The sequence below is a fragment of the Microcebus murinus genome, chromosome 14 (assembly GCF_040939455.1).
Source record: "Microcebus murinus isolate Inina chromosome 14, M.murinus_Inina_mat1.0, whole genome shotgun sequence".
Taxonomy (NCBI): domain Eukaryota; kingdom Metazoa; phylum Chordata; class Mammalia; order Primates; family Cheirogaleidae; genus Microcebus; species Microcebus murinus.
In genome coordinates, this window is record NC_134117.1 from 64,132,717 (window position 1) to 64,159,015 (window position 26,299).

Sequence of the window (26,299 nt, forward strand, 5' to 3'; positions counted from 1 at the left end):
AGGATGATTGCCTAGTTACCATTTTGGGATTTGAAAACTTTGTATACCTTATTTCCGTGCCCTTCTTGATTATGTCTCCAGATGGAATAATTCTTTATAATTATCAATAATAATTTGCTCCAAATCTTACTGCATTTAAATACACACACACACACACACACACACACATATATATATATATATATATATATATATATATATATATATATATGCAAACCTAAAGCCTTTTGAACATTTTCTTCCTTCAGTAAGAAGGAAGTAATAAACCACTTTTCTTCCTTGGTAGTCTCCATTCTGGAAATGTATTTATATTTTTGCCCACATGCAGAGCTGATACTCAGCTAATACACACCACACAAACTTATTTTTAAAAATATTTTTCCATACAACATCATACTTTATAAATATAACCATTTAGATATGTGTGTGTCAGGTTCATTATTTCTGAATATTTTATTCTGAACATACAATCAAAAAGTAGAATTATAAATATAAAATACTAAAAAAAAAAACTATTTCAGAAAAGATAATGAATACCTTTGCACCACTCAGTTTCATCATATAGTTATCTGCATATTAACTTCAAGTTCTTTTCAAAAAACAAAACAACAAAAATGAGTTTTTTGAAATTTCCCTTTCATTTCATTCCTTCTCAAGATAGTCATCATGATAAATTCAAAATTTCACATTTTTATGAATTTTTTCCAATGTCACCTCTGGCTGGTTTAAGAATTTTCTCCTTATTCTTGATATTCTTCAATTTTACTATACTATATCTAGTTGTCAATGGATTTATTTTATTTTTAAATTACATGTTTGGGTACTAACAGTGCATGTTTTGATTGGAGAACTCATATCTTCTTTTAATCTTGATAATCCTCAGCTATTGTTTTTTTTCAAATGTTGCTCTTCTGCCATTCCCTCTATTTTTTTTTCCACGATTACTGCCAAACACATGCTGCAGTCTCTCCCTCTGTCCTCCAGGTATTATATGATATATTCCTTTGTCCCTCAGGCTTTCGTTGTGGGTATTTTTCCCATCTTTAATTCACTAATTTGTTTTTAAATTATATCCAGTTATGATCATCCCAGCAAAAGCAATTTTTAATTTATATTATAATTACATTATGCTACATATTTTTATTTTCATAATTTTTAATTAACTTTTTTCACAAGACACCAGGTTTCTTTTCTTTCTTTTTTTTTTTTTTTTTGGCTGCTTTGTTTCAATTTAATATTTAATTTACATAATCTTTAACATCTTCCAAAAAGTTTGTCAAATGGTCCTATACAACTAACTTTATCCAGAGTGAGATTTATTGACTGTCTTCTGTAGGATCCAATTTCTTCATGTGCTTTGAACATTTGATTCCTGTTTCGTGTGATGAGAGTATTTTGTACTTTTCTCCCTCCCTATTACTTTCCTTGATGCTCATCTATCTCTGTATTGCTGTTGACAATTGACTTCAGACCCCTGAGCAGCCGACTGAGAACTGAGTTTTATAAGGTGGTGTCATTGGGGAGACCAAGTCCCGTCCCAGAATCCCTGAGTCTGCGTCCAAGTCCTCACTTCTCCCTAGGCCTTTAGGTTGTTTAGAGATGTGCTGCCCCCAATGAGGTGGCCACTTATGGATGTTTAAATTTATTTTTTAAAAAATTAAATTACATTTAAAATGCAGTTTTCTCGTCTCACTAACCAGCTGTTTCCAGTGGCTACTGTGATGGACAGCTCTTTGCCGTCATCGCAGGCAGTCCTGTTGGATAGTGCTGCTCTAGAGCAGTAACCACAGGTGTCTTTCCTTTACTTTGTTTGGCAGCAGTTGGTTAAGCTATTTTTTTTTTTTTTTTGGAAAGGGAGAGCCCATACCCTGGACCCTAGTTTCAAGCAGAGAGCCTGACTCTGCCCCTTTTGTTTTGCAGGATCACTCTTAGTCCAGTTTTCCCTAGAGGTGCTGAATGAATCCAGTCTCCCAGTGCCTGGGCCCAGAGTTAATAATTAACTGCTTTGGGTTTTTATTTATTCTTTGATCTTCAAATCAGAAGCTGTTTTTGTAGTTACTCTTTTATATTTTACCTGTTATAAATAATTATTTGGAGCCAAGGGCTTGCTGAAGCGAGACCTCTGTAACAGTCTATTCACTTTCATTGCAGGCTTACCTTCCATTATATTTTTGAACAATCTGTTTATTTACTCATATCTATTTTATAGCCATTTTGGCTGCTACCAATTTTCACAATTAATATGAATGCTGCCCTTAACATTCTTGTACGTATCTTCTGCACAAGTGTAAGAATTCCTTTATGGGCACATAGAAAGAAGTGGAGCTGCCGAGTCATAGGACACATGTAAAGTGAACATTGTGTTATGTTATTCTACAAAATTTTTGCAACAACTTACACACTATGCCCCCATAATTTGCAAAAACTAAGAATTTACGTTTGTAGTGGGTGCGGTGGCTCATGCCTATGATTCCAGCCACTTAGGAGGCTGAGGCAGGAGGATCACTTGAGCCCAAGAGTTCGAGGTTGCAGTGAGCTATGATGATGATGCCACTGCATTCAAGCCTGGATTACAGAATGAGATTCTGTCTCTTAAAAAAAAAGTGATAATAGTTTGTGGGGGGGATTTTTTAGGGGGTGAACCATTTGGGCTTCTTCCTTTGTTGTTCACATGCCAATATCCTTTGCTCATGTTTCTTTTTTCTCTTTTCCTTTTCTTTCTGGGTTTTAAGAGTTACACATTCATAAAAGTAAAGCTTTGGTTTATGTGCTTTGTAATTATCTTACTATCTTTGGCTTTCTTTTAAAATTTTGTTCTTACGACTTTTAATCATGCAGAAATGTTTGCTTTTGTTTTTGTATTAAGAAATCAAATAGGTTGATTTTTCATTATGATTTCTTTCTTTTGTGTCTTATTCAATAAATTATTCTCTAGCCTAAATGCACAAAGACATCTTCCTCCATGTTTTCTTGTGAATTTTTTAAGTTTCATTTTTCACATTTAAGTATGTAATATATGTGGATTTATCTCAGTGTGTATGTTTGTGTGTACTATGGGCCCATCATTTAATTCTTTATTCCACATGTGTGATCAGTAGTCATATCAGCCTTTGTGTATGTTCTTCCTCTACCCTCTGACTTCTAATACTACATAAGTATTACACTAAGGTCTACCTCTGTTTTCTCTATTCTATACATTGGTCTGTTTATCACATGACAAATTTTATACTGTCTTTACTGTCAGCCTCTACATCTTGTGGGATAAATCCCCGTGGGCACCCATTGTATATGTCTTTTAAGTTTTATTTATTTACATGCTGCTTTCACACATTAGTATTCTATCGACTTTTTTGGATCATACACACATGCACACACATATACACACACATACACAGTAAAATTACATTTAATTTGTAGATAAATTTGAGAGAAATGACATTTTACAGTGTTGTTCTTTCCTTTCAGAAAAATGATATGTCTCCATATTTCTACATTTATGTAATATAAATCTTTATTTTTAGCTCCTTCATGAAATTTTATAATTTTTCCCAAAATGATCTTATGTACCATTGGCTAGGTTCATTCCATGGTAGTTTGTAACTTGTGTTACCATTTTGAATTGTTCTTTGAAAATAGTTTTTTCTAAATATTTGCTCTTGGGATAGAGGAAAACAGAGGTCTTGTTTGTTCATTGGTTGGTTGGTTGTATTATGTTCTATCAAGCAATATTAATGAAATTTATTAATTTTAAGAGTTTTATAAAGATTATACAAGTATTGAAAAATAACAAATCAGTGTCTTTCATTACCTTGCTAAAACCACCAGTAAACTGTCTAATCGAAGTATGGAGAGCAGTTATCCTTGATTTCTCTCTGATGTGAAAGGGAAAGCTTCTAACATTTTCCCATCAAGTAATATGTTACCATAGGACAGTGAACCTCAAACCTTAGGATGCATCAGAAATACCTCCAGGGCTTGCTAGCAACAGATTGCTCTTCTCAATCCCCAGAATTTCTGAATTGGTAAATCTGGGCTGGGTGCAGAGAGTTTGTGTCCCATACCCAGCTCTGAGCAGGTGCAGTTGCTGCTGCTCGGCAAAGAAACATGCTGGAGGGAGGGAGCAGGGAGGCTGGGTTCCGGGAGGGAGAGCCAGGAAGCAATGTTAAAGATGCTCCTCAGTTCAGCGCTCCTGGAGAAGGTACTTTCTCAGCACAGTCCTGAGGACATGACGGCGTTAGTCATGAAGATGCCTGGAGGAACAGCTTTCTAGGCAGGTGGAACATGAGAAACTTTAAGGGGGCCATAGTGGCTACAGTCCTGTGGTAGAGGACAAGTCTAAGAGACAGAGGAGGAACAGGGGGCCAGGCTGAGAGTCTTAAAAGGCTATCTTCAGGAGTCTTTCATTTTCAGTGACTTGGGGACTTGCTCTGAGAAGTGACATAAATTGATATATGTTTCCAAAGGATTATCTGACCTCTGTGTTGACAGTAGACATTAGGATTCAGGGTAGAAACATGGAGACCAAGAAGGGGCTGTTTCAATAATCCAGACAAGAGTTGTAGCAGTGACTTTGGGGAGAAGCGATCAGGTCTCCATGTAGTTCAATGTAGCACCTTGAACTTGCCCTTCCTGCCATTGGGATAAGGGGTGTGAGAGAAAAAGAGGAGGTGTGCATGCTGCTGAAGCTTTTCACCTGAGCAGCTGAAAGGTTGTTAAAGTCATTCACGGAGACAACACCCCAGACTATGAGGATTTCTCTCCAATGAGGAAACTTACTTCAAGAAACCAAACGGTCCTCCCACTGTACTGGGTATGGAAAATGCTGAAGATACCCAAAATAATACCATACTTGGGATCTGGCATTTTCTATGAAGGGTCATTATAGGATTAGGGACCATTATGGACTTCTTTGTGAAAAAAAATAAATTATACTTTGAGATTGTCTAGTGTTAAATCTGAGTTTCCACCATGCTCAATTATGGAAGCCTACATGGCTACACTAAGATTTGCCATGGTTTAGATTTGTTTATTATTCTGCCTCTTGATTCTGGCCTCTGAAAAACAGAAGTCATTTCAACTCTCATCATTTTTATTCCTGAAAATGTGGATGGATGCTTCTCTGATAAAGTGAACTTTGCTTCCCACACTCAGATGCCCGCTGTGAGCAGCTGCAGAGGCAGCTCTGTTTCAAGGACAAAGAAAAGCATATTGTGGAACTACCCGCACCTCATGCTTCTTTGTCATTTTCCTTTGCATTTATTTTTATTATTCCTAAAAGCCAGGAACAATTTTTCCTGCTTCTGATTTATATCAAATACATACCTTAAAGATGTTCTTTACCCTTTGCAGTTTAACTGTGATTACCTTTGATTCTCTCTGGATCTGGAATGGATCATACCCTAATTAAAAGATCAGGTTTTCACATAAGTAAATTGCAAATCCTAAATAGAAAATGATGCCTACAGCTAATAATCTAACAGGAAGAACATTGTGGTATATCAGAGGATAGTTTTTTTTTTTTCTTTTTCCATCACTAATATATATAGTTCTTATTTAATTACTAACTCTTAAGTATACTTATATGACTTGTTTCCTTACCAAACTAATCAGGGGCTCACTGCCATGACACAGAGAGAAGGTCACACGTCTTGATTATTAAACATACATTGACTATGATTTATAATATTTCCAACTAGGTATTCTTGGTATTAAAATGAAAAATAAAATTTAGCCTTTTACGACAAATGTTTAAATTTTATTCTATAAATAATAAATAGACTGGAGAAGCTCATTTTGTATCGCCACCAACCATCATCATCATTATTTAGTTTTTAAATAGGGAGGCTAAATTTTTTCAGTCAGGCTCAGCAAAAAGAAGACAGACTTTGGGAGTTTAAAAGGCCTGGGTATGAATCTTGACTCCTTTCACTGGCGTCCTGGCAAGTTGCCATCCCTCCTCTGCTTGTGTCCTACAGTGACAGACAATAAGCTTCCTTCAGTAATGGAGCATTTTATCTTGTGATTTCTAGCTGTCATTTTCATATACATATTTAAATATTTTGATCATCTGGGATTTTTTTAATAAAGTGGAAATTTTATAGGGCTGAGAATTAGGATTTTATATATACACACACGTACAACGCATGCCTTAGTTCCATCGACATTGCAGATGTTCAAGAAATATTATTTTGTATTATTTTTAAGAATTGTGTCCAATCTTTACCTTGAAAGAGATACTCTGAAAGGTTAAGCTGTAAACACACTGTCTTAGTCAGTTCAGATTGCTATATCATAAGGTACCATAAACCAGGGGCCTTACAAACAACAGAATTTATTTCTCACAATTTTGTAGGCCATAGGTTCAGTATCAAGGTCCCAGCATGGTTGGGTTTGGTGAGGGCCCTTTTCCAAGTTGCAGACTGCCAACATCTCCTTGTAACCTCACATGGCAGAAAGAGAGCCAGCTAGCTCCCTGCTGTCTTCTTATAAGGGCACAAATCCCATTTATAAGGACCCTACCTCATAGCTCTACCTAATTACTTTCCAAAGGCCTCACCTCCAAATACCATTATAATGAAGTTAGATTTTCAGCATATGAATTTTGAGAGAACACAAACATTCAATCCATAATACACACAGAAAGTGAAGATTGAGATTGCTGTGATATATATGCAGTTCTGTAGAAATATTAATAATGCAAAAACCTGAGTAATGGCAAAATAACTATATAGAAAACAAAAGAGTTGAAACTTAATTTCAGTGCAACTCTACATTCTTCAAGGTATTGTACTTTTGTCTCCATTTTGATTACTGCCACCCTAACATTTTGTTTCTTTGTGAATAATTTGTAGAGTATTTTGTTTCACATTCATTCCACATTAACCAATAAAAGAACTAGTAGAAAACCAGTTCTAATTTTAAAATATGCAATTCCATAGTAATAAATCTCTTTTCACTAATTAAATGGAAACCATTTTCCTCAATAAAATGTTTTTTTAAATTATTTGTTTTAATATTGTGTAATGTTGGCCTCTATATTCTAGTGATCAAAGTATTTGAATTTCCTGTTACAAGATAATTTATTTTTAAGACCAGTCCATCAGTTGTTCTTTATGGATCCTTTAAATTACATATAAAGACCTTTGCAATCAGTGGTAATCAGTTTCTACCTTAATTTTCTTCCCCTGATGTTATTAGACTTGGAATAGATACAGAGTGTTGAGAGTCTCTAGGGCCTATGATTTCTTCCTAACACATTTCCTCAATTATTATAAGTGCCTCTCCTGAAATGAATCAGGGCTTCATTTGGATTTGGACAAAGAAATGTTAATTTGTAAGGTGTCATTGCAGCTGACTTGAATTTTAGTTTTTATCAGCAGAACACTGTGGATCCTCCATATCTACACCTTTTTTTTTTATAGGACCTCTACAGACAACCATTTATCTAGAAATGTGTGCACTGAGTCTCAGTGCTAATGCTTTTGTGGAGAAGGCTATAAGTGACATCTCTCTCTCTCTCCTTCTCTCTCTCTCCTTCTCTCTCTCTCCTCTCTCTCTCCTTCTCTCTCTCGCTCTCTTTCTCTCTCTCTCTCTCCTTCTCTTTTTTTTTTTTTTTTTTTGAGACAGAGTCTCGCTTTGTTGCCCAGGCTAGAGTGAGTGCCATGGCGTCAGCCTAGCTCACAGCAACCTCAAACTCCTGGGCTCAAGTGATCCTTCTGCCTCAGCCTCCCGGGTAGCTGGGACTACAGGCATGCGCCACCATGCCCGGCTAATTTTTTATATATATATATCAGTTGGCCAATTAATTTCTTTCTATTTATAGTAGAGACGGGGTCTCGCTCTTGCTCAGGCTGGTTTTGAACTCCTGACCTTGAGCAATCCGCCTGCCTCGGCCTCCCAAGAGCTAGGATTACAGGCGTGAGCCACAGCGCCCGGCTCTCTCCTTCTCTTTCTCTCTCTCTCTCTCTCTCTCTCTCTGAGGTCCCCACCTGCCTTAACAGATTACTATTTGGAGATATGCTTGGATATGTGTATGTATGTGTATGTGAGTGTGGGTAAAACAATTAGCTTCCTGTGAAAGTATCTGTACATATATATGTATATGTGTGTGCATACATAGGGTGTGTGTGTGTGAGTACATATATATAACATATATGCTTAATACTACCTCTATTTGGAAACTTACCTGAATTCTAAAATTTAAAATATCCTCTGTAAACCTGGAATCATTTAATACTGAACTGTAATTATGGCTTCTAAAGATAGAATACTATATAAGCAAACAATACTTTTGGCATCATTTGCTTCTTTAGCGGTCCCCTCCAGGTTCATTGGTTCGTAGAAAAGATATCAAATCATGCATTAGAGAAAGTTTTTACATAATCTCCAACCACAACAGGTTTTGAGTAATCCGAGTGCACAGGGATCTCTCCACCAACTGGTTCTCAGGCTTCTGCTGTAATAACCCCAGTGGCAGAAACCATTCCATTTCTTCATGATTCTGTTGAAAAGTCTTTCTGTACAGTGAGCTAATCTCTCTGTCCCTACCACTCCCACTCTCCTGTAGGTCCTTCTGTAGGTCAAGGCCTCACAGAACAAGACGAATCCCAGTGTCCCAAGACAGCTATCAGCTATGGGATGACAAACACCAAACCCTCTTCCCCTCATAGGAGACTGTCTCCAGTTCTGCAACTCACCAATATATTCTTCTGAATAATTCATTTCCAATGTACCTATTTAAGGGTGACATCTACAAGTGAACCTTCTAGTCTAGGCATAATTTCTCTATATTATACCAGCAATAGGATGACCATCTTCATTATTCTGATTACTTCTTCTATGTTTGATGTCTGCTTCTTGCTCAAAGTAGGTGTTACTTTGGACACTAAAATTTCCAGTGTACAAGTTGACATCTGAGGGCAAAAGAAAAATAATTTAAAAGTTTTTCAATATTTGGCAATGAAAACTCATGGTCAAAAAACCCTGGACACAGATCACATCATCAAACCTTACTAGATTTGTGACTTGATCAAATCATTGCAAATGTCCATTTTTCATCTTTAAAATAACAAATAAAACAATGTTGAGCCAACAGTACTGGGTGGAATATATTTATATATCCAGTAATTATATACTGGATATATAAGTAATTATGTAAAATGTCTAGCATGGAATCTGGAAAATTGTAGGTATGTGATAAATACAACTTCTCCCTTTTCTACATCAAATGATGTAAATTATTTCTAAGAGCCCCAGTCACTTCTTATTTACTTTTGACAAATGATTTTTTTTTCTAACGTACTAATTATAAAATCGACTAATTATGTTGTAGCCTTGGGAAGTTTTAGACTAGGTCATTAAATTTGCAAATGTAGTGTGACTTTTTTTTTAGATAGAGGTCTGGTAATAAATCCCCCAGAAACCTTTATATAATGCAGCTTTTATTTTTCAATTTAAAGCTAAGACAAAGAAGGGGGAAACTAGAGCTTTTTATCTTCAAAAGATTTTATGAGCTTTTAAGTAATGAATAGGCACAGATCTCCTTTGTGGACCAAACCAGGGCCATTAGCCTGTTGGCAGAGGAGGAAATGAGCACTCGGAGGGGTGAATCACTCTCCCCAGTGTGCTGTGAGCAAGGTGTGAGTGTGTGTAAATGCCTGTGTGTGTGCAGTTATGCCAGGGTGAGAGTGTTTGTGGTGAAAGTGGGTGTGGATTGGAAGGAATAGCGAAGATCCCTAATGAAGACTGATGAAGAGGTTTTCTATTACAGTTTTCATAAGTTTATCAAGATCTCTATTATCTACAATGATTGTGGGGAAAGACTTTCACTGCTGGTGTTATAAAAACATGCATGGGTGTTTGTTATATAGACATAAATATGTACGTTCATGAGTGCTCTGTAGAGTATATGACCAGTCCTGCTGGTCAGTTACCTGCTTGCTCTCTGATCCATATACCCTAGCCCTTCTTCTGCTCTCTTCTCTATCTCAGAAAGACATATTTCCCAGGCTTTCTGGGTCAATGGCTTCTGAGGGGAGTTGGCCAATAGGAAGCTCTAAATCTGAAGGCTTTCTGTCTCTGCTTTCTGTTTACTCTGTTTCTTGGTTCACTTCCAACAGCAGCTGGTTTCATCTAGGGTTCTAGATTCTGTCTGTTAGACTCACTGGCTTTCCCCTCTTTTCCTTGAGGCAGACTCCTCCCTCTCTCCTTTCAGCCTCAGGCTGGGAGTGGCTTCATGCTATTACCAATCCCCGTGTTACCTTGTCATCTCGTTTAGCTTCTTTCCCTTTCTTCACCCATGCGATCGTCTTTATTCGTTTTCTTCATTTCAGATATTTAAAGAGGTTTCTGTTTCCGGGTGTACCAACTATTGCTTCTTCAGTATATTTAATCTTGAATGAACATATGAATCGAGAAGTTAGAATACTATAAAATACTATTAAGACTAAAACCATATTAAATATCATCTTTTTCTTTTAGGCATTTTTGATTAAATTATGCCATTAAATGACTGTGGGCAAATCATTAGACTCTTAGTCTTACTTTTATCTTTATCTGTACAATAAGTATAAAATGATAGGCCTGACTTTGCTTGAAAGAGCATAAATAATGAAATGGAGCACTTGAAAAATATACATAACACTATCTGAACAATGAAGTGCGACAAGAGATAGAAAAATAAACATAGTCTCCAATGTTGGTTTAACTTTGAAGTCAAATCTAAGTTTTAACACATGCTTTCCTGTATCCCCTGGGACACAGAGATTAATTTCTTTCAACTTCAATCTCTGAATCTGTAAAACAGTGGTAACAACATCTTTCTCATTGTTGTCATGAGGGTTACTTTGTCTAACCTCTCTAAAACTCTCAGCACTTGGGTTTTGCATAGAGTGGGTCTTCAAAGAGATTGGATCTATCATCATCTATTACTCTACAAGATGTGGAAGTACTTTCTGATAGCACTTTCTGATCAATTTATTCCTAGGTAGAATACATATATGAATGTTGTATAAATCATCCATCACTTGATTACCTGAGTCTCTTTTTTTAATGTTGGCAGGAAATTATCATAGCGGATTTATTGGTTTCAAATCACTGCTTGTCTTCTGGGTTTTCATTCCAACTTGTCAAACACTCCAGTTAAATAACATTCCTCTGAATTGTATTTTGAATTTACTGCCTGTGGATCTCGACTTCGTTTTTGTCAACTTACCTGTGCCAAGTTGTATTTTGTTTTATTTTAATCAAAAGTCAACAATTGTATCCATATCACTATTTGAAAGAATATGCCTTAACATGCCTTCTCTAGCTTACCCATCCTTACTCATGCTCAGTTTCCATGTGACAATCAGGTTTAAAATAATGTTTCACTATCCAATCTTGCACAAGCTAGTGGCTCTGATACCACCACCTTTTTTTGACCTTGCTTTTTTACCAGGAAAAAAAAAAAGGAGAGGACGTATTACCAGAACTCTAGCCAGTTGATTTCATTGACTGCTCTCCAAAAGAACATATACTCTCATTGAAAAGATTCACAAAAAATTGGCATCAAGGATGGCATGTGGATTTAGGAATAAGTCTTTGCTTTTTAAGAGGAAGTGAGAAATAGCAGAAAGAGCACTGGATTTAGTAATAGAACACGTGGAGGCCTAATCCTTGTTCAACCCATTATGCCCTTTGATGTGTTAGGCATGTCTCCTCATCTTTGTTTTATAATTTCCCCCTCCACAAAATGAAGTGGTTGGAATAGATGTTTTTATGTTTTCTTCTATTTCTACAATTCTATGATATCAGGAAATATTTATATTTGAGCCAAAATCTATACTTGCATCAGGTTTAATTTGAATCTTATATATTTTTTTGTGTTTAGGATACATGATAATATTAGGGGATTCTTGTTATTGAAAATCAAATGAAGATGAAATATTATAACTGGGTCATAGTCAACAAAGGAAAGAACTTGAATCATTTTTAGAAACTATTTGCCACGTCTTATGTTGAATCATCATTAAATGCATCTTTAATTTAAAAAGTACAAAAAATACAAATGTGCTTAAAATGAAAATCCACCAGCCATGGACCTGTCCTTTTGCTCCAAAGCCCTCAACTCTAATCCCTCTACTCACACAGGTAAGCTTATGAAACCATTTTCATTTGAGATTTTCCTGGTTGTTAATTTCCTATCCCTACATAACATCTTAAGCCTCTGTTTCTTGATTTTTTTTTTCTACTTTAGATACAGAGCATTGACTTTCTACTGATAATGGGAATTTAATCATTTACCCTACACCCTACCTCTTCTGTCTCCTCCCTGGCTCTGTCATTATTCTCAGTTTCCAAAGTTGGTCTTAATGACACACTTAAGTGAGTAGAATAGTATGGTTAAGAAATGGGGCTCTTTGTGTAAAATTGAAGTTACTCTAGTCACATAATTCCCTGGTTTCCCCAGGACAGATTTTCAAAGTTAGAGTAACGATTATATTTGACTGAGCATCCATTTAAACCTACAAGCCTATGCTGTTTTTTCTTAAGGCCAGAGCTCACTTTTATCTCAGTCTGAGTTGCATGAGGCTTTTAATATGAAATTACTTTCTATTCAGTCCAAAGCTTCCTTGTTGCTGATGAATGTCATACATAATGAAAGATTATATCCACTTATCCTCAGCAGTAAATCATTTATCACACAAGGGAGATATATTATTGTGAATTCTGATCAAAGCTGCCCACTTCCTTTAGCCGGCAAAAATGCTGCACCCTGTTAGTTGATTGTACAATATCCTGGGAGAAACAGGGGAAATTATGCTGTTGTATGAGGGCTCGGCAACTCTAGGGGTTTCTAAAATGCCTTTTAAAAGAATCATGTTTCATGTAGAACCTTCTATGATCCAGGCGTGTGAACTGTAAAGGTCTTTTTTTTTTTTTTTTTTTTTTTTTGCCTTCTTCACTTAATTAAATCAGAAAGCTGTGGGACTTTTTGCAGCTTGCTCTGTGATGTCTGAAAACAGATTCCTGAATGACATCCTGTGGATACTTTGCCCCCTTTCTTAGAGAGACAATAATTATTACCACTTCTTTTTGAAGCATGCTGTGAGTGGTTTTATCAGTTCGTTTGCTAATGAGCTCCCTCTCTCCTTTATGATGCCAATCATTAGGATGCCTTTTAAATAAGATTTATCTCCCAGATTTATTTTCTTTTCACTCTTCCTGATCAAGCTGTGTACTGTTTTGCTGCAGGGAAGTCACCCACACAACCCAGGCAGAGAAGGCTGACCTCTTTGATCTCTTGTGGATAGCATCCTCTGTCACTGTCTCCTTCTGAGAATAGAATATTCCAGACAGGACATTACCGCCCTCCACATGAGTCTCTTATGTTTTATCTTTGATTTTGGGTTATCATTGCTCTCTGTTACACATCTGTGTTCACTGCTTTTTGAATTCAATTGCATGTGAGTGCTGCAGCATTAAAATTATCCTGAGTAAAGCAAGCTGCAGAATGAAGCAGGAAGAACAAGGCAAGTCCATCTCACTTGGGCTGCTGGCCAGTGAGCTCTCCTGGTCTATTCAGGTGTTAAGCAGAGTCTCAGCTGGAGATAAGCACAGTCAAGTCTGAACCCCACCCCCAACATTTGCAAACAACATTATTTGATCATCACCACATTCTTGAAGTAGCCTTTCAGTGCTTTGGCCATTTAAGAAGCAGGCATATGAAATTCATATTCTACCCTCCCTGAGTGTGTGAGCCTGTTACACCCCTTGGATGGCTTATAGAAGCAAGTGTAATGTGCCCCAAGTTCCTTGTTCCTTTCTTTTCCTTCTCTTTCTTTATGGTTCAAATAGTTACTGAACACAGTACACTTCCTGGATTTGAGCAAATGATTTTGAATTTACACCTAACATCACAGCAGCTTTATGATGAATTGGCCCTCATATATTTTTGAACTCAAACTTTGCTAAAGGGAAAATTTTAAAGCAAATCCCTACATTTTCTTAAGATCAGATACTACTCCATTAGTAAGAAATATCGCCGTGACATTATAAGCAATGGGTGTCTCAGACATGAAGTTTGTGATATATTTGAAAGCTATTTGATATTGCATTGGAAAACCTCCATGAGTTGGAAAGCAGCTGTTACTCTGCTATTTAAAACAATACAATGTTAAATTCTTTCTTTCATAGTTAAAAGATTTTGGAAAGGTTGTCGGTAGGTAGATAATTTTAATAACAATTGGTTAACTTAAAGATCTTGCTGTCTTAATTAGTGCTCCTTTTTAAATAAGATCACTTAATTAAATTCTCAATTCAGCTAAAGAAAGCTTACATGTCAATCAAAGTCACAATATTCTCCATAGTCAAATGTATATCTCAGATAAGTGGCTAGGGGAGGGAATTTTCTAACACAATTAATAAGTTTGAGCCCTCCCTTCAGCTACAAAATGTTCTGGCTCACCCAGCGCAATACTTTACATTCAGACAGAGGCTCTTGCACTCCCCATCTCCTTGACACTAGGCAATTCCATTTGCCTTGCTGAGAATCCATACTCTGATTTTTTGTTTGTTTTGGTCTTGGTTTTGGTTTTGGTTTTTAAATTGAAGAGAGTCTGCAATCAACCAATGTCTTTTTCCTTTGACCAATATCACATCAGTCCCTACCCACCGCCCTGCCCCTGGTAATCACTGTTTTATTCTCTGCTTCTAGGAGTCAACATTTTTAGATCCCACAGATAAGTGAGATCATGTGATATTTATCTTCCTGTGCTTGGCTTATTTCATTTAACACAATGCACTCCGTATTCATTCATGTGGTCACAAACGATAGGGTTCTTATTTTTTAAAGACTGACTAGTACTCAATTATGTATATGTCTACATTTTCTGTATCTAGTCATCTGTTGATGAACTCTTAGACTGATGCCATATCTTGACTATAATGAATAGTGCTGATATAAACATGGGGGTTTAGATATCTCTTCAATATATCAATTTCATTTTTTTGCATATATACTCAGTAGCAGGATTTCTGGATCATATGGCAGTTTATTTTTAATTGTTTGAAGATCTTCTGTACTGTTTTCCATAATGGTTGTACTAATTGACATTCCCACCAGTAGTGTACAGGAAAAATATTTTCAAGATATCTATTGCATACTATGGTGACTATAATTAATAACAATATCTTATATACTTAAAAATTGCTAAGAGAGTAGATTTTAAGTGTTCTTACCATAAATAAATATGTGCGATAATAAATAAGTTAATTAGCTGGATTTAGCCATTTCACATTTTTAAACATATCATAATGTATACCATAAATATATGTAATTTGTATTTATCAATAAAAAAGAAGGAAATGGTATTATCACATTATCATTCTTTGGTGGCAATTCTTCTAAAGGGTTGTTCTACCCATAGTCAATGAGTACATTTTAAATTAATAAAAAACTCAGGAAGTAGTACGCTTTTAAATCAGTGACTAATGTCTATGACATGGTTTGCTTAAGAACATTTTGAGACTGGACAATAATTTACAAGCTAGGTCATTCATTTTTAAAACAAATCATGGTTTCCGGTCATGATATTTGGGCCCTATTTTCAAATCCTATGCTTGGGGAATGTGGATGGCTATGTGGCAGTTTATGTGTCCAGTGGATTTCCATGAAGAATTTCAGAAGGTACTAGGGCTTTGACGTTTACCCCAGTTGAGTTTGCATGTGGCTCGAATACTCACCAGCTGTGTGGTTTTGGAGTTAGATACTTGACCTTTCTCAGTCTCTGCTTCCTCAATTGAAAAGCTGGGATGATAATTTCAAATTCAAAGAATAATAAAAACTAACTATTGGATACTTATCATGAACCACAGGTTGTACATCCTTTATTCTTTTTTTTTCTTTTTTTGAGACAGTGTCTCGCTTTGTTGCCCAGGCTAGAGTGAGTGCTGTGGCATCAGCCTAGCTCACAGCAACCTCAATCTCCTGGGCTCAAGCAAACTGCCTCAGCCTCCCATGTAGCTGGGACTACAGGCATGCGCCACCATGCCCGGCTAATTTTTTCTATATATATCAGTTTGCCAATTAACTTCTTTCTATTTATGGTAGAGACGGGGTCTTGCTCTTGCTCAGGCTGGTTTCTAACTCCTGACCTTGAGCAATCCACCCGCCTCAGCCTCCCAGAGTGCTAGGATTACAGGCGTGAGCCACCATGCCCGGCCAATCCTTTATTCTTAATAATGCTAGGAGGTAGCTACTATTATCATCTCTATTTTATAGGCAAAGGAAAAGAGGGACAGAAAGCATGGGCAGCCTGCATTCAAAGCCAGGCAGTGCTCCAGGTCACCTGCCACTAAGATGGAAAATTTAAATAAATACCCGATGATCCTTCCATTTTCCCCAACCAAAGGACTGAGGAGAATTGGCAAAAGATCTCAAAGAGTACCTTGAAGGTATTTTTCAAATAAGCATGTTCCTTTTTCAAATCAGCATTTAAGAGGCCCCTTAAAATTGGCAGGCTTGTATATTACCAACCAAGTGCCTATTTTCCTGTAACACCAAAAAGTAATGGCCACTTTTTTTCTATGAATAAAAGTCACACAGGTCAGCAAACAAACCATGCGGTTTGTCCATCACCATTTCCCTCATAAAGCTAATTGATTTCTGCTACTTAAAATTGTATGTCTAAAATCGAAGTCCCAAGAAGGAAGTGTATATACCTTCCACAGCATTCATGCACACAGCAGGCACTATACAGGGATTGAAGCAAACATTTGGACATGTATGTATCCTTCATATACCTGTCTCTGTGAATTATACAAAATCTATTTATGTAGATATAAGCTTTAAGCAATTGTATAATATCAACTGTGTGTGTTTGCTTGTTTTTCTTCTTTTTGGTATTGTTCCCATTTTATTGGAGCTGAAACTGGGAAGCAAAGATATTAAATAATTTGCCTAAAGTACATTCACACAAAAATGAAGTGGAAAAGCCAGAACATAAATATAAACCCTCTTAATCATTATGATTATCAATGAGGAAGATGGGTGCTGAAAGACCATGTGTTGACTGGGCCATCCACATAGATAATCAAGTTTCTAAGAATAAAGACAGCATAGAAACAGTGAAGGTAGCAGGGAAGCAATGATAGAAACTTCCATAAATTAGGAGTGATCAGCAGACCAATAGATCAGGAGCAAGAGAATAAATATTAATGGCACAGTCCCCTCAATGGACCCTCTTTTGTATTGTTTGTTTTTGTTTTTGTTTCATTTGGTTTTCCTAACAAGAGGAAGGCAGAGAAGTTGAAGAATGACCTGCCAAGTGTAGGAAGGTTGTTGATCATGAGTGGGAGTTCAATTTTTACTCATACTCATATTATTAGCTCTAACTTAGTTGTAATTCAGGAAATGGGCTGAAAGTAACTAGCATATGAGAATTGGGAAAAGATGGAAATGGTCTGAAGTTAGCAGTGTGGGCTGGTGACCAAGGTAATCACTTTTAGCTGGTCAAAAGATGTTGCTTTCTGTAGGAACATCAGGAATTGACTTGACCAACCACTTTAAGTCTCTTTCTCACGGTCCTCCACATCCAGGCTGGGTCATAGGTCAACAGCTTCTGCTTTGCCACACCAGACAAAACAAGTATTGAATGTCAACCAAAGATTTTGTATTTCTCATCATTGCCAGTACATTTCTATTCTCTTTTGCTCAAGGATTGCCTTTTAAAACTTTTCACTAACACCAGCCACTGGGCTTGTCCTCAGGCACAATGTAAAAGAGGAAAAAATAACAGAAGGAGGTACTAGGTATTGCAGGTACAGCTGGACAAGTGGGAGCAGGTGAGGGCAAAGCTATGAGGATATCGGGTAGAAATAGTGATGTCTGCATTTGAAACTACACAACTCCCTTCCTCCTGGGGAAGGGGACCCTGGTTTGTGATTTGACCCTGAGGCTCATCAAGAGAGAGACCTTTGCTGGTACTTAAACTGGGCTCAGAAAGTTTCAGCCCCTCTACACACCCTACCTCCCATAGCCAGGGGCCAATCTCCCTTATTCTGGGTTACCCTCCCACAGTTAGCTCCTCAGCCTGCCCTCTGCCCTTTGCTGCTTTGGACGTGGTCTCCTCAACCATGCCCTTCCCTACTGCTTTTTAAATTCAGAAATACTGGTTTCCAAAGTGACAACTCCTTTACCTCAGAATAGATATACACATAGAATTTGAGACTAATATATTTTTTTTTTCCAAAGTAGAATGTCTTCACTCTTGCATGCTTGGGTTTGCTTTGTGGTTATTTCACTGTTGATAATAATTTTCTCATTTTCTTTACACAACTGTTTGTCGACTTTGGCTGGGCTTCCTGTCCTGACCACTCTCCTTGCTCTTAGGCCACCTATTTTTAGAATCAAAACTTAGCTGTAAAACAACTGAGGGACACTGTGATTTTCAGTATAACTTCTGTGATGTAAAACTTCTAAAGAATAAAGAAACACAAAGAACAGGGCGTGGATGGACTGGATAGAACTTTGAGAGCCAGGCAGAGTAGAAAATAATAGAATGTTAGCCTGGTTGAGGCATGATGTGTGTGTTTTTTTTAAAACATGTATTCATCATTAAAGATTACACATATACTTTTTAATGTTATTGATTCTGTCATGCTTTAAGAAGAACAAACACAAAGACTTTTCATTAAATAGTATGTGAATTTCTCTTGTTTTTTTTTTTACTTTTGTCTTGCAAAAGGAAACAAAAAGTTATAAATAAAAGCACTCTCAATCCCCACCAAAACTAACCAAAACAAGCGATGCAATGATATTTCTCAAAAGATGTGCTTATCACACTATCAGTCATTATGCCAAGCTCAATCTATGCAACAGAAGTGCATTTTTAAGACTTTTGCTTTCTTTGCTTCTTGTCTTTTATATTGTCATAAATTCAACCCACTTCATTGGCATTACCTGCTTGCAACACTCCATCTTCACATTTGAATGAGTCTGGATTTATCACGGTGATATATTTGTGACTTTTAAAGGAACATTTTATTTTGTTGTCCTTAATACCTGGCATCAATTAGCAATGACTTGAGCCTCCTTAACAAAGGATCAGGGTTTGCTGCATGTCCAGCCATAGACACCTCTGCTGGGCTTCTGGCCTGGCTGGGCCACTACGACATCATTAGCATTATAGCACTTCATTATCTGCAGCACACAGGTATGAAGGGTACTCTCCTTGCAAGTTTCCTGATAACTCATGCATCCTGAGCACCTCAGGGTGGGCTCACTGTCATGGAAAAGCACTTTAAAACTGGAAAAATTTTCAAACATCTTCTCTTATTTTCTTTCCTACATACAAATAGAATAATGCATTTTAAGTAAGGAAGAACACTTAAAAAGCAAAACAAAACCAAAAAAAGCACTTCTCCTTAAAAGCCACTATCTCCTTAGGATACTATTCTTATATGAAATAAAGATACAAAGAGTATAAAAGCATGCTTAAAATCTCCCACGTATGTTGGAAATAAAATCTTCACAGAATAAATGCATACAACAGTACCTACTCAGGATACAACTCATCATTATGGGAAATGAACATTATAGCACTGTGGTACAGGTAATTCTGAATACGGGCAAGCTAATAGCATTAGGGCAGCTTTCAGGAAACAGGAATTTATTTTTTTCATCACAGATATACTTCAGCACTAAGTATTTTCTGACTTTTTACTATTAACGGGACCAGTGATATGGCTGCTTTATTTCAAGTGCAATAAATGAATTTTTTAAAGGTTATGAAAATATGTGTCTGCTTAAAAAAAAAAATTCTTTGAATAGCCTGCTAGGTATCTGGGATCTCCATATATCGGAGGTCTTTGTTCTCAGCCTAGGAGGAAAAATGCCAAATACACTCCAGAGTGCCAGGCTTAAAAAAGGTGCTGAAGAGAGCCTGCCCAATTATCTGAATTCCAATTTGGCTCACAATGAAAGGTAGAAAAATTACCTAGATGTCTTTCCATGTCGCTGCTCCAGTTGCAACAGACCTTATCTAATAGTTTATTACACTCAGAAAACAAAGCATATTCTAAGGAAAAAATTCACAGTTCCTCTCTCTGATGGAATGGTCTCTTTGAATTCTTTTGTCGATTTCATAGATTTCTAACAACCAGAGGATCGTTTCTTAAATCTGATTTTATTTTTTATGCCAGCAGCACAATTTCCTCCTCTGTAAGTAGGACAGATTCATCCCATAAGCAACAATGGATGCCTCCTTGCTTAACTCAAGCCATGACAGATTAGGCTTCAAGCAGACCAGTAAATGCCACCTCCCTACTTAATGAGACTGTTCAGAGCGAGGCATTTGGGGCCTCGGCTGGATCTGTTCCCTGAACTGCCAGCTGATGAGCCACTGTTGTCTGAGGTGGCCAAGCAGCCCTGACAGAGCAAGGGGCTCGGAAGACCCAGCAGAGGGGGCCGGCAGGGCGGAGGCGATATGCCTTATTGCCAGTGCTTCCAAGCAAATTCCTCACCTCCAATGGTCCCTGCCTGAAGGTAGTTGCCTTGTACAATGCCTGGCAGAAAGTAGACACTTTGCATGTGTTTGCTGAATATAAAAGAGAAAAATGGGAGTTTGGAGATGCCTTTCAGACCTTGCCAGGTAAAAGGCTGTTATTCCTGGCAAAGTGGTTAGGTGACACTCACTGACTTAAAGAAGAGCTAAGAAGTAAAAAGAAAAAAAAAAAAATACAATCAGCAAATGAATAAACGGATAAGACAGAAGGAAATGAAATAAGCAGTAGCCAAAATCTGTAACTGATGAATATTGTATTGCAAAATGGTTTTTAGTAGAAAAATGGCACTTGAAATGTGATGTTTCTAAATTCCTCTTAGAGACCAGTGTGTTACATAAAGAAAAGTACACCTGCGTCTAGAATTATAATTTGAGGATAACCATTATTCAGATTGCTGTGAGGCATCTTAAAATACTATTCCATTTGCTCCTTAGGTATTGCATATAAAACTATAAAAGCAAAGCTATGCTTTTTTTTTTCTTAACACAGAAATAGAATCAAGGATCTGCCTGCCCATGCCAGAAACAGACTGAATCAAATGATACAAAAGCAAGAATGTGCTGTTCTCACATTTATGTAATTGGTGGCTATTTTACTTGTTGAAATCTTGAAATGAATCTTTCACAACCACATGCGTATGTTTGTCATTTATCCCCTTTTCTCAGGTGCAAAGAAGGCTACCAGGGAGTCCGTTGCGATCAATTTCTGCCGAAAACTGATTCCATCTTATCGGATCCAAGTAGGTCAAGCATTTTTCTTCTCTCTAAAGCAATGTATAGGGCAGCCTTTACTCTGAACAATGATTGTTAACTCTGCTGAAACCTGAATTCAGTTGTGTGTCTCTGAAAGGTGCCAAGGACAGAATCTGATGACAGATGTTCATGTTCAAAGCATGCTCAGAACTAGGTCGGTCCAGGTTTTCTCCAGAGATGGGGCCCAGCGTCTATAGTTCACCTCTAAACTCTGCCGGGAACTCCCAGCAACTCCTTCCCCATTAGCTCTTGGGCCCCCTTGCCACCCACTACTTCCTTCCAAAAGCAGGAAATTGGCAAAGCAAAGAGCATATTATTCACTCAAAGAAATGTTATGGAAATGTTATATTGTGTTTCATAAAGTTTCTTGCACTTTGGTTGGTAATTTGTGATAATATCAAGCCATCAAACATTTACCTTGCTTACTGAAGGAAGAAAAGATATGCATATAAAATTGAATAAGAAGTTGTCAAACAAACTTCAGAAACTCCATTTTTAGCAACGCTATTTGCCTATCAGCAATTACTGTCTTAAGGGCAAATTATTTTTTCTCTATTCGTGATAGAAGACGATTTGCAACTAAAAAAATATTGCCAGTCGTTAGTTTCTCTTTGTATATTGAGTAAAAAGAAACTTTTTATACTAAAATGCTCAATTCTGATTGAACGTGAAATTTTTACTTTTTCTGCGAGTATTTCTCTGCTCTTGTGATAGCTGCTACAATCGAATCACCACTAAAGAAAAGGGTATTCTTATTGAGTCAGCAATTTAGTTTAGAGAAGATAATGACAGGTATTTCCAAATCGCAAAGGCAAAGTTGTGGTTTTCTGAATATCACATATACATAACACAGGCTCTAGCAAAGTATTTTCTATTGACTACAGACAGAGGTTGCCCAGCCTGTGAGAGTACATTTTGCTGCATAATGAGCATGTCTAGTCATTTTTCAACATCTTTTCAAAATGCATATTTTCATTTTCCCCCTGAATTTCTAGCTACATTTCCTCAAGTAAATGCAAAGTTCTTTAAAAAGAGAAAGGGTTTGTTTAATTTAATTTAATTCTGTTTCATCTTGGCAAGGCAACCTACCATCCAGTAATTACTACTTTCTTTGCAAATTTAGCTTTCCTTGAGAAAAGTGAAGGTTGTCGAAAGCTATCAACCAGCCCAGCCGTGGATATCTCTGTTCTCTGAAATGTTAGGTGCTGTTCTCTAGGAATTACCCAGAGGGGATGGTGTTACTGAAGTGTGTTGTATTTTATGTATCTTGTGATGTTGGCCACTTGCTAAGCTGGTGTCATATATTTGGAATATTAGGGCCCTTGCATAGAAGAATGGGCTTGCTGATTTTTCCTTTCTCTCTATTTTTTTTTCTTTCTCTCTTGTTTTCATTTCTCCTGATGTATCTAGTTTCCCTCTTTGTCTTTCTTTCTTTGCTTCTGTATCCTTCTCTTCTCTTTTACCATTTCCTTTTCTCCCTTTCTTCTTTGTGTTCTTCATTGCTTTTTCTTTTCATATATAACCGTGAGATATCTATCAAGTACAGGATAATGGACAAGGCCTTGCCTATGGTACAAAGTGGGTAAAAAAAAAATTCTCTCTTTAAATAACCTAATCAAATTTTGCCATACAATTGGATATCATAGTCCCTCAGTGCAAAAGTTAAGGATGAGGCCCACCATGACTGCTTCATCCCACTGATCCCATAATCAGTTACTATCCTTGAAAACTTAGGTCTTATGTGCGTAAAAAACATTTGGTGCAGCAATATTGATAATGGTGAAAACACTTTAAGTACTCAATGACAGGTTAATGTGTAAGTAAAATATCATATAGTACATCTCTCATGTTCTATAAATTGCTATTAAAATTATGACTATATGAAATGTTTCTATAAAGTGAACCACAAGATAGAAAATTATTTTAACATAAAATTACAAAAGGAACATCCTTTGGCCCAAAGGTGAAAAAAAATATACCAAAATGCTCAAAGAGGACTTTTATTATTAGGATTGTGGAATTATATGGAATTGTTTTCCTTTTCCTCCTTTCTGTAAAATGGCATATCATGATGTGGGTCAAAATGTGAGAATTTCTTAAAACAGAAAAACAAGAGAAGCATTAAAAGCCATAGATGAATCCCTGAGACACAGTGTAACTGGAAAAAGCGCTGTATCTTCCATTCATTCATGCTCTCATTTGTTTATGTAATCATTAATTTATTCCAACAGTATCTGAGCATCAACCAAGGGCCATCTAATCTGTCAGATTCTGTAAATACCAAGGTGTGCAAACAGGATTTAGGCTATGAGACCCCCACAGTGTAGTGAGGGAGAAAAACCCATGGATACATAATACACTTGGGGATGAATTAGATGTAACAGTTACCTCTTTGTGACCCTGGCAGATTTATCTGGCTCCCAAGCCTCAGGCTTTCATCAGAGCAATGATAATAATACCTGTGGGCATCTATCATAGAAATTGACAAAGAGTCAATACCAGACAAATGTTAGCTCACTTCCCTTCTCCCTCATTCTAATCGTGGCTCATGTGAGTTTAGATGTTACACGTGCCAAGTGCCGTGCCAAAGGCTTTACCTGGACAGTCTCATTAAACTCTCACAGTCTCGGTCTAGTGGGGAGTACACTGGCACTTGTTCACATTTTATGGAGGAGGAAATTAGACCTCAGGGACGCTAAGTAAACTTGCTCAAGGTCGCACAGCTAGTTAATACTGGAGTCTAACTTCCATTCCAAATAACTCTAGGGCCCGGGCTCTGAACAGCACGTCTCTTTCCTCCCTCCCCTAGAACCTTCCTTCCTCTAGTCATTTTCAACAGGACATTTATCACTCTAAATTTCATTGACTGAAACTCAATGACCTGCAGCAAACATTATTCTAAGGAACAATATTTGCACAATTTTCATATCTTAATGCAGCAACTTGAGCTTCCATAGAGATTTAAATCCCTAATGAAATTTCCTTGTCAAAATTCTTGCTGAAGGATTGTTTAATTTGCTGCTCATGATATCTCTAGAATGACTCTGTGCCCAGGAAATAAGCTTCCCCCCGACACCCTCCCTCTATTCTTCCTCCCCGCTGTCTCCTCCCTTCCCTCCATTCCTTCTTCCTTCTTCCCCCTCCCGCGTCTGTCAACGCATGCTTCTGCTTAGTGAGATCTTGGTTAACAGGGGTTGGAAGCCTCTGCTCTTTCCTTCTCTCCCAGACAATGCAGAGTTGGTCAGAAACGTGCACCTTTGGCAATACATTTTAAACATAAAATCTCAAAATATTTATACTTAGGGAAAAGATGCAAGGATGTCACTGTGAGAGCCTCAATGGCTACTATGACAAGTGTCTTTCCCATGGCTATAGGTTGGGTCCTCAAACCTACTATTCCAAAAACTCATCCCCTCCCCTCACCTGCCACCAAGAACCATGGATCATTCCATCCAGAAACACACACACACACACACACACACACACACACACACACACACATATATATATATAGACATATATATATAAGAATCAATCTTATAAGGTGCTTGGATGCTAGTTTTTGAAAAAAAATACAAAAATATCTAATGCATATAACTGCCAGGTTAATCAAACCCTCCTATGGATTCAGTGTACCACAAGTCACATTCAGATCACAAGATTGAATAGTAAGCAGAGGTTCCAAAGGAAGGTAGGAGAGGACCAGACTTTGGTCAGGGTCAAGAGGAAGTGGCCATCTGTGGAGGGCTCAGCGTCAGCTCATGGAGCATTCCTGACGGGCACGTGTGTCTGAATCGTGCCTCAAGCCCGGAGAGCAGCAATTGGTTTCCTGGAAGCTGCAAACTCTTTTTTTGACCCTTTCTGATGTGATTCCTTCAGAACCAGCCTCCTCCCCATAAACACTGGGTTGACCCGTAGACTCCTGCCCTGTTTTCTCCTCCTCACCACCCATTCCTATCCAGGGCAGTTGCCATCCTCAACCTCGAAGCAGAGGGAGATGGAGCTGCAGAACTGTGAGCTGGCCAAGGATTCAGGCAGATATTTTTTGGTCTCCCCTCTCATGAGCATGGGCTGACCCGAGTGCTCATCAACAAGCTGACATCAGCACTGGCCAGTGGAAGCCCGAGGGCAGCTCCAGAGAATAGATTTGGAGCTCAAAGAATGGGGTGGGACAGAGAAGATGCCCATCAGAAGTAAGGCTCCCCTCTCCACACACAGCCAGAGGCAGCCGTTTCCAGACCTTCCTGTGCCTTCTTGTGTCACCATCCCACCCTCAGCATCCCCATGGCTGTGACAACAGCTAATGGGTCTGCAGACTCAAGCTCTGGCGTGCAGTTTATACAGCTTAAACTCTTGGCATCGTCTCGTCTACACCGTGGAATGAGGGAGGGTGCTGTCCTACACAGTCCATCTGTGCTGACCAAGGTTCCCGCTTCGGTTTTTTTGGATCTCAGAGCCAGGCTCTGCTCTCAGAACACCTGGAAAGGTGCCAGGAGCCTGGTCTGGACATGGTTCAGAAGAAGACTAGGGAAAAAGATGATATGGGTTTAGGCTACCCATCACCCCAGTCTGGGCTTGTGTGCCTCACCTCCCCGGGAATAATCATTTCACAAGCTCAAAAAATAAATCTTTCAATAGCATGTGGATCTAGCCCATGGGAAGAAAGGGAACCAGTCAACACTGCCTCACTTCCAAATGGTCTGCAGAGACAACTAACTCAGACTGGAGGAAGCTCATGGGATTGTCACCTTTTTTGCCATGCATGGCACAGTGAAAGAGAAGAAAACTTGGGAACAACCCTGGAAGAGACAAGGTGGGGGCCACAAGCCTGGGCAGGTGTTTGCTAGGCAGGCACAGGAGGTTTCCATGAAGCTTATTAACAGGAAGTTTCCCCCCAACAGACCCATGTTCTGCACTCTACCCTTCTTGATTTTATTTAACATATAGAAACTTGTTCTATGTGTCCACAATTAGATGGAAGGTTGTAAGGAAAGGTGCTCCAA

At 37.9% G+C, this 26,299-nt stretch overlaps 1 protein-coding gene across 7 annotated transcripts in view; it reads left to right on the plus strand.

Annotated features, from left to right (window-relative positions):
- The window catches only part of NRG3 (neuregulin 3), a 1,059,991-nt gene that overhangs the window by 774,116 nt on the left and 259,576 nt on the right, over positions 1-26,299 (plus strand). For all 7 annotated transcript variants that reach the window (XM_012764721.3, XM_012764724.3, XM_076010185.1 and 4 more), the window contains exon 3: positions 21,210-21,283. In XM_012764721.3, the coding sequence (XP_012620175.1) occupies positions 21,210-21,283 (74 nt within the window). The remainder of the gene's footprint in view (positions 1-21,209; positions 21,284-26,299) is intronic.